Below are 23,726 nucleotides of genomic sequence, written 5' to 3' on the forward strand. Positions count from 1 at the left end.
ACCCATATCTGCTCAGAAGCTCAAGGGATCATGGATTTTATATACCATTCTGACAGACTGCATCTCTTCCTGCAATGTTGGATGGTTGCTGTATAAAGTATTAAAGTGGAATAGTCCATGAGTTCAATTCCTGGTAGAGTATTAAAACCTCACAGAATAAAATCTGGCTGTTTTATGTCTGATGAGTTCCAGTATAGGATGAAACCACTCATGTGGTGCTTCCTATTAGTGAATATAAGTAAAAGCTATGTTCAGTAAATTGCTAAACAGGATTTTCCCAGAAGATTTTATTTTGGAGCAAAGCTATTTTAAGGCTTTTAAATATTTTTTATTATTTAAGGTTAACTCTTGTTTTTTAATCACAGGATAGCTAGCAGTTTGGTGTAAAATACAGTATAAAAATAACAATACTAATTAAAAAGCCTGACCACTCCTGCTTCCTTTCTTGAAATTGTACATAGTAGGAAATTTAGGTCAGTTCTAAGGTTTGCATGCTGCAGCTTGTGAATGAACGAAACATGGAGATAAGATTGGTGGCATAATGAGATTTGTTTTTGATGTTCTCACTAGTTTCTGAGAAAGTTGCTAAATCCTTTTGCATGTTTGCATCAACCATCAATAGAACTACCTCAAAAACATTGTAAAATGTGGACTATAACAACTACCAAGGAAACTCTAAATTTCTAGGACAACTTCCTCAACTTAGTGGCCTTCAGGTTCATTTAACTCCAATTCTGTCAATGGCTGAGTAGAGAGCCAGAGCAGGAAATAGTTGCTATACTATCCTTACCCATATGCAGTGACGAATCCCAGACCAGAAGGACTAACTTTATCGTTACAAATTATAATCTCCATATTCTTGCTGCATCTGTTATCCAAACAGAGAGGCTTCTGCTCTTTAACAATCCACCATTCAGAAACATGACTTGAAGACTCCTTGTCTGGCAAACGCTGCAGCTTTATGGTTATATTTCTGAAGAAGGCCATCGCATCAATGTCTTCTAACTTCTGGGAATGAACTGTTGAAAACAAGTTAGTCTCTGCTTCCCGCACTTTCTTCCTCATAACAAAACACATGCCTGTGCTGATATTAATTCTATTTACGTCTTGTAATACAGGGAGCAAAGACCTGGGTTCTGACTGGGGAATTCTGGGAGTTAAAATCAATATATCTTAGTTGCCAAGTTTGAAGAACACTGATTTAAGCTGTGTGTAATGCTAAGCTATAATCGAGTCTACTTTGTTTTGTTTTCATATGAATATGTGAAACCATTTATTAGGGTTTTTAGGGCATTATAACTTATTTGACTGAAAATGAAGATTTACTATTATGTATGAACAGTCAAAAGTGGTTTGCACGCTCACATCTTCTATCTTTTGATTCTACAGTCAAAACTGTACAGCATTCTGGCATTCCCCTATTTGTGTGCAATTATTTCCAAATGCTTCAAAACACAGGAAAAAATGTAGTCCACTGCAACTGGGCTCATCCATCCTATTAAATTATAATTTGTTTTAACCATGGTTTGTTAATTAAGCCAGAGTGATCTAGTTCACGTGAGATGTTAAAACATAGACTATGATTTTCATGCATTGCAATAACCTCTATCCAATCCAAGCAAACTATTATAGTTCATTGTGATGTGAAATAGCAGCAAAACAAGGTTAAAAATCCACTTTAAAAGAGAATATTTTTTTCAAGACATAAGAACTAGCTAGCCATGATGGGTGTGTATATGTATTTGATTTTAAATACAAAAAAGGCTTTGTATCTCCTCCCAGCAGAAAACTCAGCCAAGCAATAGTCATAAAATTTGTCTGTTGCATAACAGCGCTTTAGAAATAGGATTATAGGCAATGCCTCAAAGTAGACAGCACATTTTAACCTGCCAACCATCAAACTTACCAACTTTCAAGCTGTTTGCTGTTTTAGCATCTGCCCCATTAGTTGCTCTAAGATATTTTGGTAGAACACCAGGAAGTACACTTGAGAGGGGGGGAAAAGAATTGTTATTTTTACAAGCTTCCAAACCAATGTTAACTTTTTAAATGCATTCATCCAGCCTACATATTTTACTGCCTAAAATGGAACAAAATATCATATCTCCTCCATCCAGATCAATAAATATTGTGCCTAGAGCCAGAAAAACAATTGCAAACTTGAATTTGAAACCATTTCTCCCTAGCCTTAGCAATGGAAATACCAAAATAGTCTTTCCCCAAAAGTCAAACAATGACATTGCATTATTTAATCATGCAATTGCATCACCACCTCTACTTGTTGCAGACATTACTGGTTATTGACCAAAGTAGACTTGTAAATAGAGACTAAAAGAAAAAAATGCTACCTACATTGGTTCAGTCCGAGTCCCAGAGAGCATGTGAACGATTTGGTCCCTTATTTCCTTCTCTCCATATCGCACAGTACGTACACCAGATGCTTCAGTATTCGTCACAAGAGAAGCATTCCTGATTTTATAAGGAAAGGAGCAAAAATCTTAAATTGACATCACAGAAGCCACTTGGGGAAGGTACAATGCATCTTTGTGATGTTTTCTGGACTGTACATATTTGTGAAAGCCCAACAAATAGGGATTTAAGAAGGGTGCCTCTTTTTGGAAAGGAATATTTGCCTTAGTGGAGGGTGACAAGTCTGATTTACACCTAATGGTCCATCAAAATATGATTGCTTTGGCCTCAGTGGAATTTGGGAAACCACCTCAAGATGTTTGAAGCTAAGGTCAAGAGCATTAAATGAATATAATGCAAGGCCCATCTCTTCTACATAGGTCACCACATTGCACACACAATGTTCACAAAGAGGCAGGTCTTAAGTTGCAATAGCAAAGTTTCATCCTTTTTAGAAAAGTGCAGAGATGCTTCTGAATCTGCTTGACATTGTTTAGTATTATGGGGGAACCAGGCCATCTATGGTTTTAAAAGGACCTAATAGAATATGGGAACCAGACAACAATGGAAGGAAATTAATGCAATAACTAGGGACTAGCTGGCTTCAATATATGCATATAACACATTTCTTTGTTTTTCTTTTACCTGGTAAGAGTCCAGTGAAAGTTGACATACACTGCAGAGGAATTGGAGAGCTCTGTGATCATAGCTTTTCGATTCCCTGGACTGATGCTCCAAAGCAGGCTGGCATTGCCTTTTATTTTAGCAATTACAATGTCCTCTGGGCTATAGCGATCTATAAAGTATGAGGCAGACTAGGGAACATAAAATAAATTGGAAAACAGTTTTAAAAGTGCAATAGAAAAATCACACTTCGCAATAAAGTCATTTCCAACCTAAGATCTTCCAAAGATGTTGGAATCGCAAAGCTTAAAGTTTCTAGCTAACTCAAAATTTGCAATTCCAACATATGGTAGAGTACCAGACTTGCTTTAAAAGACTCTCCCTCCCTCCCTCTTCTATTTATCTATTTATCATCTATTTATAATCTATTTATCTAATTTAGGTATCACTCATCTCACTCAGCTATTTTTATGGTTGGTTGCACAGTCAATCAGATGCTTAACCTGAACTTTGCATTTTATCCATCTATTGAGTCCTTCCCAAGGACCTGAGATAGGCAAATGTTGTTTGATGATATTTTAAAGTTATTATCACAGAATGTAAGCTGATTACTATATATAAAACAATGTGAAATAACAGTTGTCAGTTTCTTAGCTGGTAAAGCCTTCATTAAGCATCGAATTCCCAAGAACCTAAGATGTCATAGAGAATTAGTGTAATATATATGCAGATCCAAGCAGTAATTATCTTTTGTAATTGTCAGATGGAAATTTTATCAATGTGTAGATTTTCAAAGTACCATCCAATATTTTTTCGACTGGTGCCAATAACCACCAGTACCACCACAACTGGTATATACCATAATCTTTGAATCCCGGTATTGAGATCTTACTGTGATTATACCATTTCATTGGAGAAACATGATCCCTGTGGTTCACATTGTGAGAGCGTCCTTGTGTATGTATACAGAAGTACATGTATTGTGTATATACAAAGGTGCATATATACTTACAGGATAGAGAGCATATTGAGCAGTGAATTGATTATATACTGCATGAGTGAAAGGAACCAGATTTTGTTGCTGAGCACTCATAGTGAACAAGGACTAGAAAAAAAAGAAAAAAGAAAAGACTATATTACAAACTTGCTGCGCTAGAAATGTAACTCACTGTATTAACTCTTGTAGGTTGGCTTATATTAGCCCTGTGATAATACAGCAATGCAACTGTTTGGATTCATCTCTAAACAATGCATTAGGGGGGAGGAGGGGGTGTCCCACAGCATCGTTTTCCAAATTACACAACTTGTGTTATTTATGCAATGATATCATGACACCTGTGATGTCATCATGGCTTCTATCAGACATCTAAAGTCTTCAGCTTACCACCCATCCAGCTGACCACCTCATCCACCCATTCTTAACCTATACTTTTCAGATGTGCTGAATTGCAGTTTCCAGGATGGGCTCACAAATTTGGAGGGCAGCAAGTTGGGAAAAGATTATCTATTCTGATCAGGAAGAAAAACCTACCACATTACTAACTGTGTAATTCTTTCTAATAGAGATAACAAAGACTGAATGAGGTCTTATTAATGTAATAAATAAAAATATTTTGCAGGCAAGAATCTGCTTAACCACAGATCCATAGCTCCCTTCTCCTTTTAATTGATTTAAATTGAGCAATGGAAATGGAGCTACTTGTAAAAGGCTTAAATATTCTCTTGTCAAGTGTCCTCTCTGTTACCTCATAACCACTGATGGTAATTTTGACAGAAACATCCAGAGGCTGGTTGGTGACACCTGCCACAGATTTCAATGACATAAGAAGAAGTGGGAACCATACAATGAAGACAAGTAAGAAGATAGTGAAGCCACCCATCCCATATTTCATAATTGGTTTCTTCTTCTGCCCAGGAGGTTGGGGATATTTCTGGAGGGGAAAGAGGAGTTAATTGACAAAGAGTTTGGTTACTCCATATACATACTGAAATAATAGCAATAGCAATTAGGCTTCTATACCACTTCATAGTGATTTACAGCATTCTCTAAGTCAGGGCTGTCAAATGCGCAGCGCACGGGCCAGATGGGTGATGCACTGGCCATGCCCATGCCTGGTTTAGCGAAGGAGGAAAAAGTCCACATGGCAGACATGTTAATGATATGTATCAAGCAGCAACCAAGGAAAGCATATTTTTGTAGGTACAATACAATTTTCCCAGTACCAAATATTTCAAAATCCCTTTATGATTTGTCTGACAAATGTACAATCATCTCAGTGTTTTCATATCAGTGTTTCCAAAAACTACATGTTGTGGCCATATTTCCATTTGTGAATATTCAGATATGAGCAAAAGGTGATCATCACAGAAGTTGGAAATCTTAAACACAATGTTTATTGTAATATGGCTAATAAAAACCAACCATTTCAGAGGTCGACTAGACCATCCCAGACTCCCCTGCCCACTCAACCTGCCACATTGTAGAAGTTTTACACTACAATTTCCAAAGTTCCCAGCAGGTTTATCCTGTGTCACCTGCATGAAGAGAGTTAGCAAGATCCAGAAAAAATACTACTCACTTTTTCACACTCTCTCTGACATTTTAGAATGAAAATATTTGCATAAATATCCTCTAGGCAGATCCAACTGGACAAGCTGAGTGTAGAATCAGTCCAGACCCAGTCCATAGTAGCCTTCAGCTCAATCAAGAAAGGTAGTATGCGGAATCTATCCATGAGAGAATAAAAAAGGCAAATTGATATTGGTGACTGGCATTTTGTAATAAACATTTCAAACATAAACATTTGATAAATTAATTTTTAGAATTTTATTCAAAGTCTTTCCTTTGAATAAAGAAAAATATACAGAGACTTTAATCTGGATACCAATAATATCCTGATACACATATTTGTAATTCTTCTTTCAAATAATTACAAATAAAAAAATAGAATAGTTTGAGCCAAAGAAGAATCTTTTTGTTGCTGAAGTTACTTTATTAGTATGAGAGTCCAAAACCTTCCAGTTAGTTCCAATCTTCCTTCGGCCACCTTCTAGGTGTGGACATGTTTATGTCTTGTCATGAAATTACTACTTACCCTTGAAATAAATGGAGGTTTATATAGTTGTAATTCTTGGTTAAAAAGTGGCCCATGGTCCGATTTGGGTAGCCACATTTGATCTGATATGCGGACAAACCAAAATAAATGCACTTGACCAAATACCACAGCTGAGCCAATCTATTCCTGTTAAATCTCCTGCAAAGGAACAGAAAATCATTCTGATCTCCCACTTTTTCTAACTACATATACCATAAAATTTTCTTAGTTCTTGGCTGTTACTCAATTTAGTGTTTATGTACAGCCTTGTGAGGAGAACAGATAGAATTGTCATTAATTACACAAGAGTTGCATTATGTATTCACAGGGGAAGAGTTCAAAATCTGCAGGATGGCAGGCACAACGTCAAAATGAAGCTCTGCCACTTTTGTACAGGTGAGTTAAATAGATGTATGGACCAAGAGGGCAGGGCTATTATTGCCACACTGTGCTTGCCATCTTGCAAATTTTGATACCAGTTGTGGATGCATAGAAGAGAGAAAATAGGAGAAGAATTAAATCCTTTTCTTTATTCCCTTAATAACAACCGAAGGTTATATAAAGTAAATGGTTACAACTTGATTAGGGACATGAACTACATCCAGATAATTCTTATATTCACCAGTTAATTAATGAATTGAGGGCAGATTCTATGAAGCATTAGAATGGCTATGAATATAAGACTTTTTTCCTCCTGGAGAATTGTTCATGGATATACTAATGTAAGCATGCACAATAAATAAATAAACAAGCAAGCAAACAAACGTAACAATCCCCAAGTACAAATATTTAGTTCAACTGCTTGGATCTGGGTATACTTTCTGCAGCACAAGTACCATAAACTCAAGTTCCATGTATACATGGCTATCAAAAATTTTAGGTGCATCCCCCAAATGTCACAAACAATTTCACCAATTTGCATTAATTTAATGTAGTAGAAGAAGAAACCTATTAAATACACACTTGGAATGTAATCTTACTAGTTACCCATATACTACTAAAACTGTCTTTTTTTCATTTCAAATGAAATGATATTTATACTTTATGCCTGAAAGGAACTAAAGATACTAAACTGAATCATTGATATCTAAAATAGTATTTAACACTCTCACTCTAAAGAACAATACATTCTTCAAACAATCTTTAAAATCATAATGAAAGCAATAAATTATGAAAAGCCAAATTACCCTCAACTGAAGAAACATTCCACAATGTGGGTGCAACCACCAGCATGGATCTAGAATAGATCTAGGTAAACCATAGGCCATGTACAGTACCTAAATAATTTTGAGTAATCTCCAGAATTCCTTCTTTCGTTGCTTCGGAAATTTGGTAGCACCTTTTGGGTATTTTTTTAATTTCTTAATAATTTGAAACCATTATATCTGTTAAGTTTCATGTTCCTATAAGGAACATGTTCCTATAACATAATTCAGCTTTGTAAAGGGTCTTTTTCCTACCTGTTACTTTTTGTACAACCCACCACATCAAATTAACACAAAATATGGTACTCAACCTGAGAAGACTTGGTTATCCTTGAGGACTTGAAGTAATACCTCGAAGCACATAGAAAAGACACATATAGAATAAAGGTCATTTAACCCACTGAATATACATCTCCCTTTTGAATTGAGCCCCAAAGGAACTTTTCAGGAAGCAACTCCCAGTTCCCTCCCGGATGTTGCCATACCTTTGTGTTACTTGTGGCAAAATGAAACACATCCAAATATGAACGCCAAAGACCAAGATCATTTGGAAAACACACTTCCCAAACGTGTTCTTTCTTAAGTAGAGTGCCCTATCAATTATTATGGTGCCAAACTGTATCAAGAGTATCACAAGCCAAGGTCCAGGGACTTCATCTTCCAAAAGGGATTCTGCTATATCATCCTCTGAATGCCTCTAAAATATGTTAGAAAAAATTAATAATAGCACAGTGACAAAAGAAAGCAAACAACAATAGCAATAGATAAAATATGTGAAAGACCACTTGAATACCATTGGCACTGATAAAAACCCTTAACATCAATAACAACAATCTCTGCCTATCCCAGGTCCTTTGGTATTTGGAAAAATACCAAATTGAGTCTAAACATTTAGCTAAACATATATGACCAAACATCATAATAATAATGCCAAATAAAACTACATTAAGTTAAATTTCCTCTTCTTTTTTCTGAACTCCTGTTTCTTTTGCCTATAACTTTTTATATAGTTTTTCCTCACTTTGTTTAGTGCTGTTTATTCCAAAGGAATAGTATGACATATGTATTAGTATCAATAACCATAAAAATAATAGATCAAAATATTCACACTTATAATGGTCCCACACTTTAGACTGACATTTAAAATCATTTAAAGTTTTAAAAGCAAAGACTTGCATTTTATTTTTAAATCTAGCTTCATAAGTTTATTTAACCAGTATTTTCTCTAATTTTCATTGTATCATATAGAAGCCACATTGATCCTATGTTCCATAGACTCAGTTCCAAATATACCTCATCATCTTCAGGTTTGCCTTTTGCTTTAAAGCATCTGATTCCAATCCTCTTCAGTCTGTATTCTCTTCTAGTATTGTCTTTCTCTCCTCTCTTCTCCCCTCCCCTCCCCTTCTCTCCTCTCCTGTCCTCTCCTCTCTTCTATTAAGGTCACAATGACTCCATGAGCTAACAGATCTTAGCTCAAGGTCACCTACTGAACTCGACAATTAAATGGGGATTTAAATCTAGGTCCAATAATCGAAAACTCAAATTACTACCCAACTTGGGTCTTTATCATTCATACATTCACAAGAAGTCACATATTCTTGCAGCAAAAATATCTAAAGATACTTTTATTAGAGCATTGATTTCATTGAACTTGAAATTGTTCTGGACTGAACAACTTGAAATTGAAATGCATTCATGGATTTGAAACTTTTGAAGTAATAGCAAAATAGTAATAGCTTTTGAGCACATCATAAGTACATGAGTATTTCTTCTTCATCATTGAGGGAAGCATTAGCAGATCTATTTGAAATTCTGAAAAAAAAAACTTTCCATACCGCCAAAACATACTCTACAAACCCTTTCTGTTAAAATTTCAGCAACATATTGTTACTTACCCCAAATGCCCCATGTCCAAAGATGGTAATAATAAAATTAATCACATCAGCAATGAAGATGAAAACATAGATATCACGGACTGGGCTGCTCTCAGGATAAATGATGTCATAGAAGAACTGCTTGATAGGCCGATAAATCCAAAGCACGCTGGGGGTAAGAGTTTATCTAGATCCGTCAAAGTGCAAAGTAGAGTCATATTTATTAAGATAAAGTCCTTGCTTAAAGTTCAAGAAAAAAAGGGATAGCAGACACTGCAAAAAACACACAAGCTAGCTAGTTGAGATGAGTTTGTAGACCCAAAGAGTGGTGTAATGTGGACATCCTTTTCAGGCCCTCCTATTTCTAGAGTTGGATACCCCCTTCTCTGTCTGTTCTTTCCCACATACAGTAGTCTGACGCACATTATTCACTGGTTGGGTCAGATATCAAGCTGAAATATCTGATTTCATTCTAGAACTTCTCAACTCAGATAACCATGAAAAGACAGTTATTGTAATCATAAATGAAAGCAAACCACAGGATGTTATTCTATTTTACATCATCTATCTTTATGAGAAAGACATCACCCAGTCTTAGTATAGCTAACTTGGAGGGCAGTGTGTGTTGAGGTTGAGGTCGAGTCTGGTTCTCAGCAATTGACTGATATGTCTATTCATATAGCCAAGATCACAGAGGCATGACAAAATGAGCATCACACTGTTGTGATTAACCTCTGCTCCTTTTGTCCATGCATTGTATTGTGACACATATATACAAAGTATGTATATATGTTTTGTATACTTAAGTACAACAGCGCAGTACTCCTTGCATCATTCTGACCCCGGATCTTCTCTCAGAGCTATGTTTTTTGCATCATCAAGTCAGCTAAACAAAATCTCAAAGATCTTGACCATTGTATAGTCAAAAGCAAATGTAGCATGTTTCTTCCTTGTAGAATTCTATGTAGCAGCATCATTTTTCAGGCATGATCATCAAGCAATTTAAATTTTGTGTCTATTCTTCCTGCCATCCCCTTCCCTACTTACAACTCAGCTCAGGTTGCAACACCTTACTTTCTTTAGGTTGGTGTTTCTCATCTTTAAGATGGGCAGATTTCAACTCCTAGAATTCCCCAGCCGAGGGAAGTTGAAGTCTACCCATCTTAAAATTGTGAAGGTCAGGAAATACTGTTTTAGAGGTTCTTAAAAAAATAAAAGGAAACCCTCCATTTACATTTTAAGCAATAACTTTTTTGACTTAAGTATCTTCTGGTCTATTGTTTCTTTAGAATGTCTCTTCTTGCCAGAGGGAGGTTTTCTGAAAAAGCTGCATGTCTTCTGGGCTTCTTTCAGAGATTTGTCTGTCAAAAGGAAAGGAAAACAGTCATGCTATCTAAGAAGCTTTCATATGACAGGATAATTTTTTAAAATGCTCCCTGACTTTTGATCAGGTTCCATTCCTAAGCATGTAACAATGGATCTTCAGTCCAATCATGTCTTCTGAAACATTAAAATAAGTGCCCCTGTGTAAATTCCTGTGTTGGAGAATCCCCCCTTCCAAATGGCAACAAAAGAATCTAATGAACACAGAGGGATCAAGCTTTCACCTTTTGATTGCAAAAGAGGTTTAAAGAAATGTGAAACGTCTCAACATAAACCAAACCACAGCAATAACAGTGAAAGTGAGCAGGTTTTAGGACGGGGAGGCCATTTGGGGGAGGTTGAGGAACACAGTGGACAGAGTGATTAAAAAAGAGGCAATCCTATTTTTATTTCTATTTCTAAGATAGGGGGTACTTTTGTTTCTCAAATAGATTGAGTTTATGTTATGGTTTATGCTATATTTGTCATCTCAAAATGATGGGAAATCACATTGCCCATTTTCAGGAATGGCACTAGTTTAGCTGGAGAAGTTTCTAGAATCACAAAAGGGGATTCCAAGTCTATTGTTGCTCACCCTAAGATAGGATAACAACAAATGCAAATTAAATTTGAAAAGATCACTTCAAATTATTTCCTTCCTCAAAGCCAGGGAGACATTTCTTTAATGGGCCATCTTCCTTTGAGAGGCATATTAGGATCATCAATGGGTTTTATGTTCCTCACCGAACAGAAGAGCAGAGATCACAGGCAGGAGACTACCGAGGTGAATGCACGCTATTACTTTATATTTCTGTCAGATCTTAGAGTGAATTTAAATCAAGGACATATATCAGGTGCTAAAATATAACTAGGCTTTTGATTATAGAATTATATTCATTTTGACTGAGTAGGAAGCTGCTGTTAGCTTCTTCCACTCCAGCAATGAAATGTTCAATTTTCCAGCTCTTGTTTTATTAGTATATTTTTGACTTTTATTCTTCCGGCTGATCAGGAGGGACAGAATTATCCTTTTCTCTTCCTCTCCTCTTCTCATAGTAAAAATATTTTGTCCACATATTTGCATTTATCTACCTCTTTTAGCCCTCTTAAAAATGTTCCTAGAGAGATGCCATCCTTCTGAGCTAGACTGATGCTCCTTCGAATGACCTTTGCAACCTTTCTTCTTAGATTTCTTGGCCATGTCCTTTTGTTTAGGATCTAGTATTTTAGAATCCCAGAGACCTTGACACTGTGGGACAAAGCAAAGTGAAAGTTATTACATGTGCGAATCTTAAAACCACATTTAAAAGAAGTGAAAGAGAATGCTGGGTCTGTACATGCATAATTCCCATATATGTCAGAGCACAGAGCAGGAAAAATAATTGGACCTTTCATGAAGAAAGTTGCCTGTCAAGTAACCACCCAAATTTCGGTATTTGATACTTTAGGAGAGAAAAACATTTGAAGAGATGTTCTTTCAAATATTATGACCATAACATTGACTGATTCATTTGATCTAGGACACGTCTATTGTAGAATTAGGGAAACTTCAGTCAGAGTTTTGTATTAAAAATTACGGCTTGGGAGATTTTAGTTGAAAAAAGAAAATAATTGGGAAAAGAAAGAAAGGTGTAAAGAATTATACCCAGTATGAATAATCTCCAGAGCAAGGGACATCTATCTTTCTCAATGATACTACAAAATGACTGGCTACTCAGGAGAGACTAAAAGAAATGTTCTGTTACAAAATGTTTGGCCAAACTATAGAATTATTTGTTTCCAGAAGCTGGGAAGTTAAAGAAATTAATGGAGCATAAGGCTGCCAATGGGTGTGATAGTTCTATATTAGCTGCAAAGGTAATATATTTGCAATGACATTTCCATCTGCTAGAAAACATGAGTGTCACTCTCTATTGCATCAATGTTCTTCTGGTGGGACATGGTTGATCACTACAGAAAAGTGACCAGACACCAAAGGTGATCAAAATCACTGTAGGGACAAGTTACTGGACTAGATAGGTTTAGGATTTATAGGACTCTTCTGATGTTATCATAGACATCCACTGTATGACATGTTAACAAATCCATGCTTGAAAGGGCAGATTAAGGTCTTTTTTCCTTATTAAGGATAGTTTGCAGTACCTTCAAGATGTACCTGTGCAAGAACAAGGCTAGGAGCTGCACCAGATCATACTGTGCATATCCATCTTTCTTCTCAATCCCAATTATATTTGGCAAAGCAAATGGTGCTTCTGCACTGATACTGCAATATAGCTTAGAAGACCAAGGAAAGAATCCAAATTGGGAAATACATTTGATCACAATCATTATCTGGCAGAAGAAGGAAACATATGTAGATGTATTATTATTATAAAATGATAATTCTTCAAGATTTTTAAAACAGTGAGCAATGCTAAAGTGGGGTAGTGGTCTATTCTACGACACAGGCTTCATATTTTTCTCCTGCTTATTTAATGATCATCTTTTCAAAGGAGAAAGTCAATAAAAACTGTGAGACAATATTAAAATTTATCTTGTAGGATTCAGCTGAAATCAGTGTTTTTCACTCTTATCCATGTGTTTTCCCAGGATAATTAGCAGGAGGACATATATTCCAGATACAAATCACCATTTATTCAAAGGCCTGTGTTTGAAGATGCTAACAAAAAGTTTTGTTTTCCTCCTTTTTGCTTGAGACCTTGTACTATGTTCTGTTATAGTTTTCTTTCTTTCCAATGCGGCCAGTAGTTGCTTCCAAGTCAGAGACTAAGATTCCCAGGTAGGCTTCCCAGTTTTTTTTATTTCAGTGAAGCTCAAAGGGGAATGAAAATGATACAGAGAAGAGTACAGCAACTAAATGCAGCAAGACTTACCTCAGTGTAAATGATTGCCGTCATCCAGAAGAATTTGGTAGGCCTTGGAAAGGACAACATAGGCCACAGGAATATCAAGATGGAGAGAACCAAAGTAAGAATGGAAGCAGAAACCATGTGGTTGACAATGATAACAAAATAACAAAGCATTTCTGATGAAGAGATCATAACATGGTACAAAGCAACTCCCAGCTTCAAGAGGCAAGGAAGGCACTGGTAAAATGTATCTGACTGTTCCAGCTCATTGTCATGAAGAATGCTAGACCATATTTAAGGAAAAAGCACAAAAGAAATGTCATTAACTATGGTAACTTATTTCCCCTTCTTAGCATTTTCCCTTAAGTGCAGGGTTCTATTTTGGAACAAGTAAATATTAATCCATTGGTTGTGACAAGAATTAACCAACTGCTTTGTTGCATGAGGCTGACATTATGGGGGGGCTTCGGGGGGAGGAGCCTGCCGCCGTCGGGAGCTCAACGAAGCTCCTGTCAGGATTCTGGTTCGTATATCTTATAAGATCTATAGATATCTCCCCTTTCTGGCAGAAAGGGGCAGGGAGAAGGTCAGTCGTTAGGATCTCTTTGTAATTCATAGCTTTTTTTTGCTGTGAATGGAGAAGAGGTTCAACATTAGCTGAGCCTTTACTCCGGCCAGTTTTCCGCGCTGCCTTTTTTGCAGCCCTAGGCAGATTGCCCCCCCCCCAGGACAAAGCTAAGCTATTTAAAAGTCAATCCGGGCGGGGACCATTCCTGAGGAATTTCTTCTATTACTATCTAAAATACCAGCTTCAATTTCGCAAAAGGCTCCCTTTCTTTTTTAGCTGCGTCACAAGATGGCGATCTCGTAGCTTTTGTGTTTGATGTGACGTACTTAGTCAGCCCTACCCTCCTGAAGGCTTCTCCGTACTAATTGCTAAAAGATTAACTGAGGGGAGCAGAGACTTTGATTTTTGGCTCGCTTGATTGCTTGTCTTTTATTTTTACTCTGGAATGGCTCCCAAATCTAAACAGAAGCGCTTCCTTAATAACATATCTCCAAAAACTGCTATGAAGCCGCTACCCTTGCCTCCTACACCCTCCACGGGAGATTTGTTAACACAAGAATTTCTTCTCAAAACGCTTAATGATTTCAGACAGGAAATTAATCAACTGATATCGGATTTATATGATCAATTTGATGCTAAAATTGCTCAGGCAAAGAAGGATATGATCGGAGTAATGACAGTCATGACAGATTATATTGCTGAAACGGAGGACAAATTGGAACTTTTGGAAGAAACTAATCTTAATTTGATATCCAAAATTCAAACGTTACAACAGGAAATTGAAAATGCTCAAAAACAACTTGTCATGATAAATTATAATAAGACTGCCTTTGCAATTAGAGTTAGAGGATTGCGTGAAAACCAACAGGAGAATTTGAAACAGATCTTCTTTGAGGCTATCAGCCGCTTGGTGGGAAGTCCGGGATTTAACTTTGATTGGCAGATTCAAAGAATTTACCGCCAGAATTCGTGGGTAGCAAAACAGCGACAGCTTCCGAGGGACATAATTATATACTTTACCACAAGGGAATCCAGAAATGAGATAATACAGAGGCTTTACAGCAAGAGGTTGAGAATTGATGGACAGGACTTGATTGTTTTTAAAGAGATACCATCTCAAATATTAAGAACAAGGAGAGAGTACGCTTTCTTAACCGAAGAACTCAGAAATTCTCAGATTCCATACAAATGGGAAGTCCCAGCTGGTATTACAGTTACATTTGGCAACCAAAAACACCGCATTAATTCTGTCTGTGAAGCCCGAGAATTTTACTACGAGACCCTGAAGGCGGGACTTCCTGATTCATCCGGACCTGGAGAGAGACAAGGAGAAGGAGAAGACAAACAGCGAGACACATGGCTACAAGGCGGAGGGTGTTGCTTTCCTCTTCCGGAAGGGCAGAAGACTAAAGAATAAAGACTTAGTGATGTTCTTAAAGCTTTATGATTTCCGTCTGGGATAAAATGGGAAAGTTGTATATCGATGATGAGACATGGAGACTGAAAGAAGCGTTGCTGATTGTGGACACATATTGTATATAAGATTTGTCTGAACTCTAACTCAAATTGCACATGAATTATTTTCCTAGGCGAGGAGAGCGGAGATTGCGATCTTTTTGAGTTGTGGTCTGGGACGAACGGAGTTGGGAGGCGCGTGGGAGAGGGAAGGGTAGCGAAAGCTTAATTAGACTACCTGGGGCTAGAATGCAAGCTGATGTTTGTTTGAGTTGCTATTTCAATATAAGGTCAAGAAAGATTGGTCGGAGAGTCTTCAGGAAAGTGGAGTAAATATGGGAGGAGCAATGGATGCGGATAAAATATATATGTGGATATGGATAAAGGCAGGGTGGAAGGTAAAAAAATTTACATGTGGAGGTGGGTAAGGATAGAAAGGGAGGTGTTGGAAATGAAAAATGAAAGAAGTACTTGAGTTTAATGGTTTTATAGAAAGGTTTGGATATTCGGATAAAAAAGAGATAAATTAAAGGTCTGAATAGATAGACAAAGCAATGAGACTTTTAGTTGGGGAATCCTAATTGATCAACTTACCTGGCTCTAATACAGTTTGAAACCCTGCAAGTAGTAAAATAACCGAAATTTGGAATGAGCTACATTGTTTAAGATTTACAGATAATGGGAAGCTGTGTTAACGTAGTGGGTTTATTGACCCTTCTTGTTTCTCCTTTCTTTTTGTGTGTGTGTGTGTTTTTTTTTTTATTTTGTATTTTTTACTATTCTCTTTTTTTTTCTTTGGCTTTACTTTTATTTTATTTTTTTAATTTTAAAGTTAGCTGGCCTTATTATACTCAAATGCTTGTTAAAGAATTATGCCGGGTATGGGACCTGCGAAGCCGTAAGGGGGTTAGGGAGGGGGGATTATAGGGGGGAGGGGGGAGGGTGGAATTACAGTTTCAATTCTTAGAACAATAAGAATTCACTTGTATACTGTGGCTCGTTTTTCTTTTTTCTTTTTTTCTTTTTCTCTTTTATTTAAAAAAAAAAAAAAAAAAAAAACAAACTGAAATGTATGGATACACCAAAGCGAGGAGAAGAGGGAAAGAGGAGGGAGAAGTAAAGAGGGAGTGAGAGGGAATGTAAGGAGGGTGAGATGGAGGGAGGGGGAGATGTCTGAGGGGGAAGGGAAGTAGAAGAGGGGAATGCTGGAGGGGTGAAATGAAAGTTGGAGGGGGAGAAGAGGGGGATGGGGGAATGAAGTGTCATGTTGGGGTTTTTTTTTTCTCTTTTTTTTTACGCACAGTATATAAGTGATTGTATAAAATGAAAATGAAATGAAATAAATAAAATGTATTGAAAGACATTATGGGCTGAGAAAGAGTCATCCAGACAGCTTTCATGGCTAAGACAGGACAACTCACCGTCTCCTGTTTCTAGTTGATTCCTTAACCACTAAAACAAACTACTGTAGCTCACAATTAATAATTGTAACTAAAATAATATATACCAGCATAAATATATTATAGAATAAGTGATGTCCTGAACTTTTGATACAGTTCATCATGAACATCTCTTTCATTTTTCCCCACACTGGGGATTGTTAAGGTACTAGGTCAGCCTTTCACAGCTGAAGTCATCCAAATGTGGAATTGTGAATGTTGGCATTTCACCCTGTATGTTGGAGAACAAAATGGAGCTTTGAGATGTCTGCTCTGGGTTATGAAAGAACAGTGAACAAGAGGCACTCACTGAAATATTGTGGACCTAAGGATTTTGCAATCTTGAATTCATGCTATTAAAAAGCAAAGTGAGGTCAGAAGGCAGTTTTAATAAAAGCATAATGAGATATGCCTTGCCTGTTAAGCACCAGCTCAGTGGTTGTCATCATAGGAGATATTTCATCTAATGGCTTGTTGGCTTTTGGACTTCTAGTGAATAAGGAATCTGCACACTCTTGAATTTCTGATGGAGAGATGGAAAGAACGGCAGGTTCTGCCCAGGAAGTGATCAGAGTGAATCTTTGGGAAAGGGCTTCTTTTTCATTTCCCACTTCTATCTTCTCACTCCCCATTACATCTTTGTCAGTTTCACTGGATTTCCTGATTTCCAAAGACATAAAACATTGCCCAGAAATCTTTTAGTAGCTCCAAGACTGAGAGGCATTTTCACAATGGCTCTTCTTCCAAAGAGCTGTTAAAAACAATTCATTATCCTTCACTTCTGAAGGATTTTAACCATCAAGGATTTGTGCAAACAAAAATCAGGGGAAACAAGCTTCTTGATAACTTCGGACATTTGAGTCCTCTTTTAGAATGATGGCAGACAATATTTCTTTGCTGAGAAATTCCATATTTGGTCTCCAAAGTAAAGATCTCACCATTAAAAAATTCTGTTTTACTACCCAGTATAGTTAGACTGGGAGAGACGACATATTTGGTGACTTAACCTTTGTTCAAAGCCAAGTTGAAAAATCTAAAAAAGCAAAGCACCAAAAAATGGGGAAATGGGTCCTTTTCAGTGTAGGTTCTGTGTGGGAATCACATCAAAAAATTATAGCTTTGTAAGGGATATTTGAGATCATCTAGTCAACCTCACACTGTCCAATGCATTTGGAAATCATCTAGTTGTGACCTGCCCAGTGTAGAAATCCTCAAACTCTTGTGGCTGCCCATTCTAAAAGCACAGTTCTGAACCATTATATAAGGGTGGGGGACAATAAAAGCAAAAACAAACAAATAATAAAACATAAAGAAAAACCTGGCATCAAAACCACTTCTATTATGCAGCCAAGGCTGCTACCTTCCAAATCTGACTTCTCCCTATCCTAGTGCTTGGTGGAAGAGCCAAGAAAAATATCTGTGATGAAACATAGTGTCATATTGCAATGTTTCTGCTCGCATCAACATGTACAAAGGTTGTAAATATGCAATGGATGGAAGTGCACCATGACATCACAGTGCATTTCATCATTTTGATGTAATTTTGGTGCACCACAGCTGTCTGTGTCTGCATGCTCCTTTTCTATCAAAAGGATTTTCTTGCATACACCTTTTATATGTTGGTAGAAGCAATATGCACCTGCAGTGTGAAGACTGCCAGCACTCTTTGCTTTAAAGACAGCATTCCTAAACCTTGGCAACTTTAAGATGTGTGAACTTAACTCCCAGAATTGTCAAGTAGCATGCTGTTTATGGAATTCTGGCAGTTGAAAGTCCACACATCTTAAAGTTGCTGAGGTTGACAAATACTGCTTTAAAGGGTGAAAGATAAAAGCCGAGATAATGTCTTTGTGGTTATGTTCCATTGATTTTTAATGGCCAAAAGAGATACTACAGATTTATATATATATGTATGTATGTATGTATGTATGTATGTATGTATGTATGTATGTATGTATGTATGTATATAAATCTACATTATCTGTTTCCCAACATCACAATCTATTTCCTAATGTATAGGAACATTATAAAAACCTGAAGAAAAAATACTGGAGGTTTCCACCTTATGACAAGCAATTACTTCTTACCTGAGTTGCACAGAAAAAGGCTCAGTATTCTCAGTCGGTGAAGATTCAGATACCTTGCCTTGGCTTTCCTCAGTTCCTATTACTTTGGCTTTATATTCGCTGTAAACTGGCTGATTATTCTCAAATCTGTAATGCTGTAGAACCATATCTGCTGAAACCTCATTTCCCTTTAGAAAATAATCCAGAGCACAGTTAATTGGGTGGAAGGAGAGCAGTAAAGGATAATTAAATGGGATTGCTTTGATCCATGAAAGCGCAAAAGAAAATAGTATTATCTGGAATTGACATGTTACATGAAATGCAGCACGTCACAGTGAAGAGAAAAGCTCCTCAACACATTCCACTGTCTTTACTACAAAATAGTAGTTAGTCAGTGCTAACTAGCATTGCCTACAATATACATTGAGAAATGCATACAGCTGCCTATCTTATTCCTGATAGTAAAAACATAATAAATTGCACAACACCATATATTCCAACCATAGTACCACAATGTCCCATGAATTCTACATTTATACTTGCTGAATTCACTCTAGCAGTTTGAAAGCAGTCACTCCGGCAATGATTGGCCATCTGACTGGACACAAAATGCAATTCAGGACAACTATCTTCAAAGTAACCATGAGTTTATATCAACCAGCAACAATACAACTAAGCCCAGTAAAAATAATAAAATTCAATTCCAGTTTCTTAAATTAAAATTGCAACTAAAACACAAAGCCTCTATAAACAGAATGTAAGCTACACTATTTCAAAATCCAGAAATCTTACCTTGTTCATTTGTTGCCAAAGAATATATTTTTTGAATCTCAATGCATCAGCAATGTCCAAATTATCTTTAACGAGGGAATTAAGGGCTTCTATAATACCATCCATCAATGCACGCATCAAGATGGAGATAAGCTTAATAATGTTGATTATTCTTTGCACAATACTTTCTGTTGTGAAGAGAACAAGCATCTTACTATGAGAAAAACTGAGAGCCCAACATCATTCCAATTCTGAAGACCCTTTAGGAATCTGCAAAGCTTGGAGTGTAACCCTCATATTATAGTTATAAAAACTACTTCACTAATTTGCTCTCAGGAATACTCATATACATATAGAGAATTGTTTCAATCTCTAACAATGACAGCATCTGTCTGCATTTTATTTTGTATTTTGTATATTCATGTTATAATCTGATTTATTTGTCCTCTAACAGATACCATACATTTATTGGCATTGGTATTCTTTCAGTTTATAGCTATTTGAAAGTTACTTTAGAAGTGATATCAAATGTATCTTTCTCTTCAAAATGCAAATAGTATTAATTAATCTGGTGGAGCTACAGAGAGAGAAAAAATTATCTGTGTATCCTGCTACATTCCCTAAGAAAACCTTTTCTCTGAAGTTGATACTTACTTTGGGGGGAAATACTCTCAAACTGTCACTGTGATTTCACCAGGAGAAGACAGAGTTAAATACCTCCCTTGCTTATGCTTTTAATAATTGCTATCAATTATTAAAGATTGATAGTGAAAAGATGAAAGTGAAAAAATGCACTTAATGTGATATCCATGAATATCTCCATATCTCCATGGACAATTTTATTGCACCTGCTTGATCACAGTTAAAATTCCAAAACCATTATATCTGCAATATAATATTAACAAGATAATAAAGTTGGAGCTACATGGAATAATAATGAAATAGAAAATCATGATTATTCTTGGTAGATATGGTAAGATGGAGCCTATTGACTCAAAATTGAATGTAGAATCTGCCCCTTTAAAGCATCATAGACATGTCACCACCATCACTATTATGAAATTAAACCCATTAAAATTTAATTTGCAGGACATTTGTACACTGTAGCAAATTGGCTGCTTGCCTCCCATGCATAAACTAGAAATGAAAACATCTTAAGAAATCCCAAATTATATAGAATAATGGCCAGGTGTCCTGTCTCAACTGCAATTAGCACAGATCCTCATTGGTGGATTCCCCTGCTTTATGCCCTGTCACCTTTGATGGCATGGCCTTCTTGCCACCATTCCAAGACTGGAAATCTGAATTAGCCCTGATGGTTACTCACCTGTGACCTACATGAGAGATAGATGATTGACTCATTAATTTGTATGCTAATGATTTCTGTACAATGGAATTAATTACCTGACTTATCCAAGTCCTCTTCAGAAGCCAGTATCTCTATATTTTCATCAGAGGATTCCAAACTGACATTAGCTAAACACACAAAACAAAACAAAAACAAAAAAAATCAGAACAGCGTCCTAGAATTATGTTTCAGGCCAATGCCCTTGATGAAGTTGTATATTGAGGTTTTCACCTTTCCATCAACAAGAATATAAATTTATTTTTGTGAAATGTTGTAAAAATATATATTAATAAGAGGTGGGGGATGATTTAAAATATAGTATTTTCCACTTCTAACCAATCATGGTATAATCTAGTGAAAATAACAGCATGTGTAAAAGGACTCCTACCTCTTTCAACCCCTCGTAATTGCTCATTTTTCCGTTCCTCCTCCTTTTTATTTCTTTGACTTCTAATTTCATCTTGCTCTCTCATATTTAGAGCTGATTTTGCATTGCTCATCCAGGCTTCATATGCAAGCTACAAAGAAGACAGAATCTTATTGAGCAATGGCTAATCTGGGGTAAAATATATTAAATTATCTCCTACTGAATTTCTAGCTGCCTTTAAACAAAATGGTGGGTTTTGTAAAACAGTCAAAACATAGAATAAAATTGATGTACTGAAAGAAAATACATCTAGTTCGTCTCCTCAGTTTAACCACTGCTGAAGCCATTAGGAGAGGTCATCCATTAACATGAGGCAATTGTTAAATGAATCGCTGCAGTTGTTAAGATTCACAGTTAAGTGAATCTGACTTCCCCATTAACTTTGCTCGTCAGAAGTCAGCTGGAATACAATACAATAGCAGAATTGGAAGGGACCTTTGGAGGTCTTCTAGTCCAACCTCCTGCCTAGGCAGGAAACCCTATACCATTTCAGACAAATGGCTATCCAACATCTTCTTAAAGACTTCCAGTGTTGGTGCAATAACAACTTCTGGAGGCAATCTGTTCCACTGATTAAGTGTTCTAACTGTCAGGAAATTTCTCCTCAGTTCTAAGTTGCTTCTCTCCTTGATTAGTTTCCACCCATTGCTTCTTGTTCTACCCTCAGGTGCCTTGGAGAATAGTTTGACTCCCTCTTCTTTGTGGCAACCCCTGAGATATTGAAACACTGCTATCATGACTCCCCTAGTCCTTCTTTCTCTTAAACTTAAACTAGAACTAGTTTGCAAATGGCCATCATATGACATTGCAATACTGTAATTTGGGTTGCAGTGCACCAGAGGTGGGTTGTTCCTGGTTCAGCCCAGATTGGGTGAACCTGTAGTAGTGGTGGCGGGAGGCTCTGCCCACTCATCTGGACGCTTCTGTGCACAGAAGCATTGTTTATATGTGCGAGCACACGCAAACGCGCTCAAACCAGTAGTAAAAAAATTGGCAACCCACCATTGCAGTGCACCCAAATTTTGATTCCATGACCGTTGGAATGCTGCAATGGTTGTAAATGCGAGGATCAGATGTAAGTCATGTTTTCAGTGCCATTGTAACTTTGATTGGTTGCTAAAGGAATGGTTATAAGTCAAGGGTACAGAACTGTATTCCCACAAAGCCTGAATGAATAGTTTTTGCCTACAATTTAAAAATAACTAGATGCCTATATGCCATTTCCACTAGCTCTCAGTCACTTCCCCAGCACAGTTTTTTCCCCTTCAAAAATTGGACACACCTGCCATGCTGTTTTCTTTTTAAATAATTCTTTTTTGCTCTTTTCAGAGTGTTCATGTTCTTCTTCTTCATCTTCACTATCTGTATCAAAAAGGTAATAGCTCCCACTTCGAACCACTGAAATTGACAAGAAATCCAGATATTCAAAAGCTCTTATGGAATTAAGTGCCACACGGCTAAAACTCGGATTTTTCAGTCAAGTTTTCTGCTCCTCAAAGATTGCAGTTCCTTTGCCACATTGCTTACTTACAAATAGTGAAACCAATTAAAACAGCTTTTTATCTAACCTGGTGTCCTGCAGATGGAATTAATTTCAACTCCCCTCTATTCAAGCCAATTGTAGCTCAATCCATCAGAAGAAAATTAGGTAGAAAAGGGAAAACTGTAATTGTTTAGCTTTGGCTAACATTTCACTGTTAAGCTACTGTACTTGCATAAGAGAGTTAAATGCAGTACCTAAAGATGACACACATATTTTTGTAAGTCCTTTGCATTACAATTTTTTGAAAGTTGGACTATTGAATCAAATACATCTTTCTGATGCACCAAAATGTTTTAAGCAACTGATTTAATTCATTGTTCATGCTTTTCAAATCTAGCAATAATCATTTTATAGCATAAACATCAAACAAACCAAGAAGGACAAGTTGAAAAGAAGAAACATTCTCTTCAATGGGGACACCTGGTAAATAGACTTTTTATTAGTAAACACAGGTAATGTACCTGAATTATGTGTCACCCATGGCTGCCACCAATTCTTTTTATTCCCTTTTTCCATCTTGCTGATATCATCTCCTGTAGAAAAGACAAAAAGAATTACTCAGTAAAAAGTGCCTTAAGAAAAAATAGAGAAACTTTACCCAACCTGTGACTCTCCAGATATGTTGAAGATGGAGTTCCCAGAATCCCCAGACTTCATGACCAAGCATGGGCATCCATAGGGTCAGGGG

At 36.8% G+C, this 23,726-nt stretch overlaps 1 protein-coding gene across 1 annotated transcript in view; it reads right to left on the reverse strand.

Annotated features, from left to right (window-relative positions):
• LOC116509461 (piezo-type mechanosensitive ion channel component 2-like) overlaps positions 1–23,726 on the reverse strand; it is a 50,050-nt gene that overhangs the window by 1,731 nt on the left and 24,593 nt on the right. Inside the window, exons 20-36 of the mRNA XM_032218611.1 lie at positions 23,500–23,571; positions 22,778–22,893; positions 21,457–21,586; positions 21,125–21,196; positions 19,742–19,908; positions 18,971–19,137; positions 17,301–17,543; positions 12,728–12,835; positions 9,232–9,379; positions 7,819–8,030; positions 6,129–6,287; positions 5,613–5,760; positions 4,779–4,964; positions 4,046–4,138; positions 3,055–3,224; positions 2,353–2,469; positions 791–1,150 (exon numbers count right to left, since the gene is read on the reverse strand). Of these exons, the coding sequence (XP_032074502.1) occupies positions 791–1,150; positions 2,353–2,469; positions 3,055–3,224; positions 4,046–4,138; positions 4,779–4,964; positions 5,613–5,760; positions 6,129–6,287; positions 7,819–8,030; positions 9,232–9,379; positions 12,728–12,835; positions 17,301–17,543; positions 18,971–19,137; positions 19,742–19,908; positions 21,125–21,196; positions 21,457–21,586; positions 22,778–22,893; positions 23,500–23,571 (2,668 nt within the window). The remainder of the gene's footprint in view (positions 1–790; positions 1,151–2,352; positions 2,470–3,054; positions 3,225–4,045; positions 4,139–4,778; positions 4,965–5,612; positions 5,761–6,128; positions 6,288–7,818; positions 8,031–9,231; positions 9,380–12,727; positions 12,836–17,300; positions 17,544–18,970; positions 19,138–19,741; positions 19,909–21,124; positions 21,197–21,456; positions 21,587–22,777; positions 22,894–23,499; positions 23,572–23,726) is intronic.

This window comes from Thamnophis elegans, chromosome 5, assembly GCF_009769535.1.
Source record: "Thamnophis elegans isolate rThaEle1 chromosome 5, rThaEle1.pri, whole genome shotgun sequence".
Taxonomy (NCBI): domain Eukaryota; kingdom Metazoa; phylum Chordata; class Lepidosauria; order Squamata; family Colubridae; genus Thamnophis; species Thamnophis elegans.